General features: G+C 37.1%; 1 protein-coding gene across 1 annotated transcript; it reads left to right on the top strand.

Moving 5' to 3' along the window:
* The first annotated feature begins 8,760 nt into the window (after nt 1-8,760).
* LOC122010849 (probable CCR4-associated factor 1 homolog 11) lies at nt 8,761-9,642 on the top strand. Its single transcript, XM_042567320.1, has one exon. The coding sequence runs from the start codon at nt 8,761-8,763 to the stop codon at nt 9,640-9,642; it is 882 nt and encodes a 293-aa protein (XP_042423254.1).
* Nucleotides 9,643-10,838: the final 1,196 nt, after the last annotated feature.

Raw genomic sequence — 10,838 nt, 5'->3', positions numbered from 1 at the left:
TCAACTTTGTATCAATTTGCTCAATGATGAATGCTATCACTAAAATGGCTTCATCAAGGTTTTTCAAATCAATTTCAAAATGATTTTAAACCTTTTAATTTAAGACCATAATCTTAGGGCTAAATGTACATGACTTGTACAAAAGCTTTCCCTATGATCCCCAATTTCTTGAATTAGGCTCATCTAGGTACAAGAACTATGCACCTTGATCCTAACTCATGATCCTAATATCTCACACACATCTAAAGTGTATCAAACACATCCAAGTCAATTTTGATGTGAGATATGAGTTTAGGTCATCTTAGGCTAAGTTCTCATGCATTTTCTAAACACCAATTTGATCTCAATATCAAATTGTGTTTCTATCCTTAAATCAATTTAAATTGATCATTAATGCAAGAGATGATGACATGGCATGATGACATGACATGAATAAGACATACCTAGATTACCTATCTAAGTATCCTTATCCTTAGCTAATACTTAAGCTTTAACCCTTGATTGCCCTAATATGCCAAAATCCTAATTTTGACACTTCTTGAACTCTAGATTCATTCATGCCACTTAAAGATCAAATTTATCCTCAAATCTTGGCATGTTTCATTTTTCCTCAAGAGTTCTCTAGATTTTCCCAAATTGTGCCAATTGAAATTAACATCATCATTTTCCATGATGGCACATTTTACTCTTCCAAGGAGTAAATATTAATGATTGTTCCATTTCATTTTCAAAGGTTCCCAAAAACCTTGAAAATGCTCCTTGAGTGTCAATTTCCTCAAAGTTGGGTTAACTACCCTTCTAATCGAAGTTGACACTCTCTAACCCATCTATGGGGTAGAGAAGATGCTCCTAGGTACCCAATACCTATTTGAGCTCATTGGGTTTACTAAATATTCACTAGGGATAACTTCCCTAGCAATCCTCCTAATGACCCTCTTAGGCTTTAAAGCCTTGGTCATTTGGGACTCATCAAGATCAACTCTAAGGGTGACTCCCCTTGTGACCTTGGTGGTGGTCTTCCTAGCCCTAGATTTTGTTCCATAATCGAATGGAACATTATGATAAGTGGGCTTGACCACTTGGGACTTAGGTTTGTGACCCAAACCTTTCTTGTCCTTGGACATTGGTTTTTGACCCTTAAACCCTAGAGATGACTTCTCCAAGTTCTTAAGAGCCTTTTCCAAAGTATCAAGTCTTAACCTCAAGACTTGATTCTCCTTCTCTAATACCTCAAGTTTTAATTTGTCATTGTTCTTTGAGGCATTCCTAGGCATGTGTCTAGTTGATTTGGGATTCCTACCTAGGTTTTCCTTAGCCTTAGATGAGTTAATTCTAGGGTTGGCTTTCCTAGTGTTATCCTTATCTAGGCTCACATGTTTGGCACCTAAGCACATATATTGATTCCTAAGATTATCATACTTATCATTCTTGACAATTGCAATAAAACTACTAGCACGAGTCTTATTATTATTGCAAGAATGTGCCTTAAATGTTACCTTAGGGTTTGCCTTAGCTCCCCCTATCGACGTGCTCGGTCTCTTGTCCTTGTGAGATTGCCTCCCCTCGGACATTGACTCCGATAATGTCCCCTTCGCTTGCATTGAAAGCACACCACGTGCTCTTTGCCTTTGCATATCGGGACTCCGGCTTTCTTGACCTTTGGCGCCGGTGGAGACTTCCTAACCCTCTTTGGACACTTACTCTTGTAGTGCCCAAATTCCCTACACTCAAAGCACATTATGTGTAATTTGCTAGAAATTAAAATGCTTGAGTTACCTAGGTTTGAGGATGGATGATCGCTCTCTCCTTCATCCCTTCCGGAGGTAGAAGCTTCTTCTTCTTGCTCCGAACTTGAAGAAGAACTCTCCTCTTCTTCTTTAGATGTTGAGTGGCCCTCAACTTCTAAATCCATTCCTCCATGATGTGAACTCCTTGACTCACTTGACTCCTCTTCATGACTTGAAGTGGAGTTCTCCTCATGGAACTTTGCCAAGTTATTCCACAACTCCTTGGCATCGTTATATCCACCTATCCTACACAAAACATCATTTGGTAAAGAGAATTCAATGATTTTCGTTACCTCATCATTGATGGTTGATTGGTGGATTTGCTCCTTGGTCCACTCCTTCTTCTCTAGGGTTTCTCCTTTCTTGTCCATCGGAGGCTTGAAACCTAATTGAACACAACTCCAATTTTCAAGGTTAGACATAAGAAAATACCTCATTCTTACCTTCCAATACGCGAAGTCGCAGCACTCGTAGAAGGGTGGAAACGTAATGTCTTCTCCAAGTCGATCCATTCTCTAGCTTGTGCTCCCCCGGGTGTTAATCCGACGAAGAGCAACCTTGCTCTGATACCACTTGTTAGGATCCTTCGTACGGAGGCTAGAGAGGGGGGTGTGAATAGCCGACCCCAAATTCGCTTTCTTTCTACAAATCGAGTTAGCAGCGGAAATAAAACAGTAGAAAGGAAATGGTGAGAAGATCAAACCTCAAACTCGATGGATGTAACGAGGTTCGGAGATGAACTCCTACTCCTCGGCGTGTCCGTAAGGTGGACGAAGCCTACCAATCCGTCGGTGGATGAGTCCCCGGAGAACTGGCTAATACAATATACTCCTTCTGGGTGGAGAAACCTCGCCACAATGTTTCTTGCACAAGCAAGATAGGAGTACAACAGATACAAGAAAGCAAAAAACAATATGAAACACTTGCTTGCCTTTCTTGTTGATTGGAGTGATGAAGCAGCAGCTGACGAGAATCCAGTCGAGAAGCTCACGCGAAGCTTCAGCTGCGAGGAGCTCAGCAAAGCTCTGATAGCAGGTAAGAGCAGAAGCTCTAGAGCACAAGAACATAAGTTCTAAGAAGGAAGCGATTGCAGCAACGAAGCCCTTATACCTGCGAAGAAAGCGAAGAAACACGAAGAAATCTGGCGTTGCGTCAGCAGCTAGTACTGAATCGATGCGTGGACCGATCGGGCTCCATGGATCGGTCCACGGACGATCCATTCCCTAACGCTTCGTTCGTCTCGATCGGTCCATGGACGATCAAGGAACCTCGATCGGTCCACGATCGGGGCTCTGATCGGTCCGTGGACCGATCAGCTTCTCTCGAACTTCTGCGCCTCGATCGTTGCGATCGGTCTCGGGCCGATCAGATAACCTGATGAAACTCTTTGGATAATTCTTGATCGATGCGGTGACCGATCAAGCTATCGATGTATCCGGATCGGTCCCCAGACCGATCCAAACTCCCCAGCCCTAAACCTTAGGCTTCTATACCAACATCCGGTCAACCTTGACCTGTTGGTTCATCATTCCTAGCGTCTGGTCACTCCCTTGACCTGCTAGAATTCTCCACCAAGTGTTCGGTCAATCCCTTTGACCCACTTGGGCTTTCCTCTTCGTGCCAAGTATCCGATCACTCCCTTGATCTACTTGGACTTCCCAACACCAGATGTCCGATCACCCTTGATCCATCTGGATTTTCCCTTGCCCGGCTTCACTCACCAGGACTTTCACCTAGCTTCACTTACTAGGGTTTTTACCTGGCTTCACTCACCAGGATTTCCAATCTGCCTGGCTTCACTCACCAGGACTTCCAAACTGCCTGGCTTCACTCACCAGGACTTTCCCGAATGCCTGGCTTCACTCACCAGGACTTCCACTTTCACCTAGCTTCACTCGCTAGGATTTTCACCTGGCTTCACTCACCAGGATTTCCCGACTGCCTGGCTTCACTCACCAGGACTTCTCCGACTGCCTGGCTTCACTCACCAGGACTTTTCCCCGTGCCAAACTCCCTGTTTGGACTTTTCGCGTGCCAAGTCTCCATACTTGGACTTTCCGTGTGCCAAACTACCTGCTTGGACTTTTCCCGAATCAGGTCAACCTTGACCTAAGGTTGCACCTACAATCTCCCAAACACCTATTCTTGTCAAACATCAAGAATACAACTCTCTTCTCGTCAAACATCGTCAAACATCAAAACACAACTCGAGTCAGGTCAACCAGGTCAACCTTGACCTAAGGTTGCACCAACAGTTATGATATTATTTTCATCAGAAGTTACATTGGTGGTTTCTTCAATTTTCAAAGTGCTCTTGTTATACACCTTATAGGTTGTACTTTTAGATGAATAGCTAAGAAAACTTTCTTGTTGAGTCCTTGAAGTGAATTTCCCTAGGTAATCTTTAAGGTTTAAAATATGCACATTATATCCAAATACTTTAAAATATTTTATGTTAGGAATTTTATTAAAATAAATTTCATAAGATATTTTATTTTGCATTTTGTTAATTATAATTATATTTTGGACATAATAAGTTGTATTAATAGCTTCAACCCAAAAATATTTAGGTAAATTATATTCATTTAACATATTTCTTGCAACTTCCTGTAAGGTTCTATTTTTACGTTCTACTAGGCCATTTTTTTATGGAGTTTTTGGGCATGAAAATGTATGATGATAACTATTTTCTAAGCAAAAGTTAGTAAAATATTGATTTTTCAATTTCCCTCCATTATCACTTCTAATTTTATTAATTTTAATTTCTTTTTTGTTTTCTATTTGTTTGCAGAAATTTCTAAATGTCTCAAAAGTTTCAATTTTATTAGATAAGAATTTAGCCCAAGTGTATTTTGAGTAGTCATCTATAATTACTAAGCAGTATAAGCTTCAATTTAGTGATTTTATACCATGAGAGTCAAATAAATCTAAATGTAAGAGTTCAAGTATTTTATTAGTTAATTTATGAGTTGATTTAATTTATTTTTCTTGTTGACAAGAATTACAAAACTTATTTTCAGGATTTTCTAATTTTGGTAGACCCTTAACTAATCCATTTTTGTTTAATTTTAGTAAATTCCTAATATGGGTGTGAGCTAATCTCCTATGCCACAACCATGCATCTTCATGATGTATTAAAAAACACTTGGATAATGCTTTAGGTAGATTAATTGAGTATATATTTTTATCTCTAAATCCTATTAGCAATATATTAGTTGAATCATTGTAACTTATTAGGCATTCAGAAGAAAGAAATTTGACTGTAAATCCTGAATCACATAATTGACTTATACTAAGCAAATTATAATGAAAGTGTTCAACAAGTAAAACCTTTTAAATTGATATATTAGATTATAATTGAATTTCACCTATACCAATTACCTTTAGTTTACCATTATTTCCAAAGACAACTGATCCTAGGTTTTTGAATTTGATATTGGTAAGTTTGTGTTGATCCCCAGTCATATGTCTGGAGCAGCCGTAAGGCCCGAACCTTTAATGTAAATTATGAGGCAAGTGCCTCGGGCCCACAAATTTTAGGGGCACTAAAATTTTAAAAATAATATATATATATATATATATATATATATATATATATATATATATATATATATATATATATATATATATGTGTTGTTGTCGCGCAGCATATCAACTTTCTCTTCTTTTTTACAAAATTATTTTATTTTAAATATTTTAATTTTTTTATATAAAATCTTAATACATAATAGATATATCCCCTAAACGCATTATAATACTATGTAAATACTTAAATTTATTTTATTTTTAATTTTTCTTTTAACTAAATACCATAATCTAATTAGGAAGGCTGAATCCTATAGGTAAAATTTTAAAAAAGAAAATTAGTTTATAAAGTATAACCCAATTAGGAAGCCTGAACTCTAGAAAATAAATCTTAAAAAATATTTTTTAATTCAAAATAAAAAAAAAAAGAAATTTTGAATTAAAAAAAATCAATACTTCCTTATATAAATCCCTAATATATTAATATATCCCCTAAACATATTACAATACTCCGTAAATACTTAAATTTATTTTATTTTTAATTTTTCTTTTAACTAAATATTATAATTCAATTGGGAAACCTAAACCCTAGAGGTAAAATTTTAAAAAAGAAAATTAGCTTAAAAATTATTACCAAATTAGGAAACCTGAACTCTACAAATAAAATTTTAAAAAATATATTTTAATTATTTTTTAATTCAAAATTTAAAAAAATAAAAAATAATGAAATCTGATTTACTGTGCAATGCGCACAGTCGCAATTGTGCGCATCGTCCGGTAGATTATATACATATATACTATTTTATTTATTTATTTATTTATTTTCTTGCCCTAAATGCTCTTGCTTATCCTCTCCGTATACCACATCCTATTCGCCCCTCTAGAACGGCAGAAGTGTTGCAAGCCGCCTCTGTTGTTTCGCCATCAGTTCTACCTCTACGGCTCTGCGTCACTCCTGTTGCTCCCATCGACGACTCAACGACTGCTGCTTCACCTTCTTCCGCTCACCTTGACTGCTTGGCCTCCCCCTCCCCCATTGTTGCAGTTTGGAAGATGAATTTTATATTTTGTTTGGATCATTTTGACTTTATTAATATTTGCTTATGACATATTATTTTTGATGATATATATTTTTTACCTTTTATTTCTAGAATTAAAAATGTTGTTATATTTACATTGATTGAAAAATATATGAATGTTAAACTTTGAGGGCATCATTTTTTGTGCTCGCCTCAGGCCCCAAAATCACAGGTCCGACACTGGTAGCTGCTGTCCAAGATCTATTTATCTGGAGCTTTGGATTCCTACACAAAACGTAGGATTCAAACCAAAGTTTGGTTAGAGGATGAATTTAATTAAGTGGATAAATTTTTAGAATTTTTGTTATATTGTTGATTTAGTTGTATTAATATAATACTTGGGTTGAATTAGTTTAATTAAGTTTGAATATTATTTTGTGTTTAAAATAATTCTAAAAGAATTTTAATTAAGTTGTAATTAAGTAATGTTAATTAAGTTTTAATTAAGATTTAAAATTATTTTAAAATAATATTAAATTTTAGAATTAAACATTTAATTAAGTTTTAAGATAATTTTAATTAAGTTTTTAAAATTAAATTAGTTATGTTTTAAAAAAATTTTAGTTTGAAAAATAAGTTATTTAAGTTTGAAATTATTAAGTTTGAAATTAAGTTTAAAATAATTTTTAATTTTTTAATTAAATTTAAAATAATTTTTAATCAAAATAATTTTTAATTTTTTAAATAAGTTTAAAATAATTTTTTATTTTTAATTAAGTTTAAAATAATTTTTAATTTTTAATTAAGTTTAAAATGATTTTTAATTTTTAATTTTTAATTAAGCTTAAAATAATTTATAATTTTTTAATTAAGTTTAAAATCATTTTTAATTTTTAATTAAGTTTAAAATAATTTTTAATTTTTAATTAAGTTTTTAATAATTTTTAATTTTTAATTAAGTTTTTAATAATTTTTAATTTTGTTTTTAATTAAGTTTAAAATAATTTAGTGATTGCCCAACAAAAGCACTCGACGAGTGTGGACTTTGGAGTAGGAGTCGACTAAGACTCCGAACCAAGTAAAAATAATTTGTGTTAGCATTGTCATTCGTATTTCCGCTACGTACTTAATTCGAAATTTTAAATCGCTATTCATCTCCCCGAGCGAGCTCTACGATCTAACATATAAATGAACCAATTCGCTCATGAACTATTCGAAACTTGATTTGATAGAAGCTCATTTGAGCTCATTTAATGATGCTTGTTAAGATAAACAAACCAAGCTCAAGCTTTATAATATTCAGCTCGCTAGCTTGTGAACATATTCGTTAGTAAGCATATGAATCAACTTTTAAATGATATTGAATTTATAAATTTTATACTCTATTTATGAAAAATATAGATAAATATATTAAATTTATTTATTAGAATTAAATTATAAATTTTAATAAAAATATTATAATTTCCTCTAAATATATAATTTGGTTTTTTTAGTAAATATTTAAATTTATAATTTATATTTATTAAACTCGTTTAGACTCAAATAAAGTCGTGAGCCACGAATATATTCATTAAATAAAGCTCGAGCTTGGTTTGATTATAAATGAGTCAAACTCAAACATTCAAGAGTTCAGCTCAACTCGGCTCGGCTCGATTACACTCCTAATTACTTGCTTTACTTAGTCGTGGGAATGTTCAATCTACACCTAGATCTTATCAAATTTCAACAATTGTATGCCATGACACTCATCAAAATAACAAATATTAAGTCTAACTTAAATGTTTTGATAAATTTTTTTTTGTCAAGTTTATCAAAACTATATATTAATGTCTCAAGTTTGCCCTATGCACAATCTCCTCCGTACTCAAACCTCCTAGCTAGGCTACTATTGCAGTTTAGAAATAAAATCATAAGTTTAGTTTAATAATTAAAGAGAATTAAAAAAAAAGTGTGACTCGGTGGCAACAACCCTTGTAATTAATTAATACTAAACCCCTACTTGGGCTCGCTAATTGCTACTGGATTTGGCGCCAGATTAATACTTAACTTCAAGGCAAATAATGACGAAATTACACGTACGTGAAATTTAATTAAAGAAAGAAAAGGAATGATTGGATGACAACAACTTTAATTAATTAATTAATTAATTAATACTAAACCCCTAGTTGAGTTCGCTAATTGCTGCTGGATTTATCCTTGACTTAAAGTCCTGATTAATTCCATATATATCTCCTAATATTTCGCAGCAACTAATTCTGTTGAGTGTGTTTGCGATTTTCCCGCTTTTATTTTGATTTGCTGCTGCTCTATTTAAACTCCTCCAATCCTTCCCTTCAATTTCCACTCCAACTCGATCGATCGAAACCTAACATCTCCTCAATCTCCGGCGCTTCCAGTACTTTGGTATTTCTAATATCATCAAACTCATAATGGTTGTCGCAGTTGTCAACAACGATATGCCAATTTCCTCTTCCGACGCCAGCACCAGCAGAATCGAGGTTCGCTCCGTGTGGGCTCATAACCTCGACGAAGAGTTCGCCCTTATCCGCTCAGCCGTCCCGTTCCACCCCTTCGTCGCATTGGACACCGAGTATCCTGGCGTCGTCGTCGCTTCCAAAAATCCCTACTGCACCCTCACCCTCCCCCAGCGCTACGAATTGATCCGCGCCAACGTCGAGGCCCTCCGCATCGTCCAGGTCGGTCTCACCCTCTCCGACGCCGCCGGCAACCTCCCATGTGCCATCTACAGCGACGGCACTTGTGTGCGTTACGTGTGGGAATTTAATTTCCGCGACTTCGACATCAACCGCGACCGTTACGCCCCTTCCTCCGTCGAGCTGCTCAAGGCTAATGGCATCGACTTCCAAAAGAATCAAATATGGGGCATCGACTCTTGCAGATTCGCCCAGCACTTGGCCACCTCCGGCTTGCTTTCCTTTGGCCATTTTTCTCCCGTCTCCTGGGTTACCTTCCAAGGCGCCTATGACTTCGCCTTCCTAGTCAAGATGCTGACATGCGACTGCAAATTACCAAAGACCGTTAGTGAGTTCTTGCACCTCGTTCACTTCTTTTTCGGCAAAAGGGTGTTCGATGTGAAGCACCTTAGCAAACATTGTCCTGGTCTTTACGGAGGATTGGAGCGGGTGGCCTCTACCGTCCGAGTTGAGCGAGCAGTGGGCTTTCGACATCAATCCGGCTCCGATAGCTTATTAACATGGCAGGTGTTCTACCAAATCGCTTCTCGTGTGAATCCACAACTCGTCCATTGTCCAGAACACATGGGAACACTCTTTGACCTCCAACTGCAATAGTAATCTAGTGGTGGCTAGCTCTAGAGTTCATGGCTTATCACAGTTGATAATGATTCTGTCAGCATTAGCTTAATTTGTACACAAAATTAATTGTTCATTGTTTCATCGTATCTTTTTGTATTTAAGTACAGATTATATGTTATCGCATCATCAGATATGCAAACAAATTGTCAATATTAATTCTTAATTTGGATAATGAGTACTTGTTATTTTACTTCGCCTTAAATCATCCCCTCGTGTGTTCTGGATCATACTCTGTTCAAATGGTTTTTTTTTCCTTTTATTGATAGTCATATATATATATATATCGTAGCCTCTAGTGGTTTAGAAGGGAAAAATATGTACGTGAAGTAATATAGCTACTAAAGGAGTCAACAGACTCTTTTTCAATCATATTAAGAGTTTTTTTCGTGTTTCCGTTGCCATACACCAACAAATTTGGTATCAGAGCGTGAATAATTCTCAAATGGCGTCAAGTTCGTTATTCACATTCTCTCCAGGCCAAGTTCCAATTGATCCTGTCCGAACCAAGAGTCAGCGGACGCTGGGCACGTGACGCTCTCTGCTGGATCCTCGAGTGCTCCGGCGAACCTGCAACAAAACCGAGCCGGGAGGGGTGTCCCGGCGACGGTCCTCCGACGCTCAAGTCAGGCGAGGAATGACAAGAAGGTAGCCTCAAGATGAAGACGTGCATACCTCCGGTGAAGAAATTGAGGCCTTATATAGACCCCTCGAAGAGGCCTGGGCGCGCCAATCAAAGCAATCACCTGCATTTGACCATGCCCAGACATGGGTCTGTCAGAAGGGCCATGCCTAGATATGGATCCGTCAGAAAAGGCGTCCCTGAGGCCATACTGCTACTGTATCAACCTCTCCATGATGTGACGGCAAGATCCTCCATCGTGCGATCTTGTGTACGGCCTAATCATCAGACATGCTTCTACCGATATCCCATATCCCGAGCCGAGCGCATAGGCCGCTCGGCCACCTTTTTGTCCCCTCGCCCTTATTTTGTCCGGGCAGGTTGCCCACTCGGCTCTTTGGCCCCTGCCGTTCGGTCTTCCGGTCGGCCCTTCGATCCTCCTGCCTTGGCGTCAGACACCCAACCCCATGGATGGGTTATCTTTAACTCCGCTCGGACCAACCCGGCTGATCGGCTCGGCCATTGACCGCTTAGTCAGCCCTTCATCGGTTCT

The sequence above is a fragment of the Zingiber officinale genome, chromosome 8A, assembly GCF_018446385.1.
Source record: "Zingiber officinale cultivar Zhangliang chromosome 8A, Zo_v1.1, whole genome shotgun sequence".
Classification (NCBI taxonomy): Eukaryota; Viridiplantae; Streptophyta; class Magnoliopsida; order Zingiberales; family Zingiberaceae; genus Zingiber; species Zingiber officinale.
Note: the sequence above shows the minus strand (reverse complement) of the source record. Positions and strands in the feature narration are given on the sequence as shown.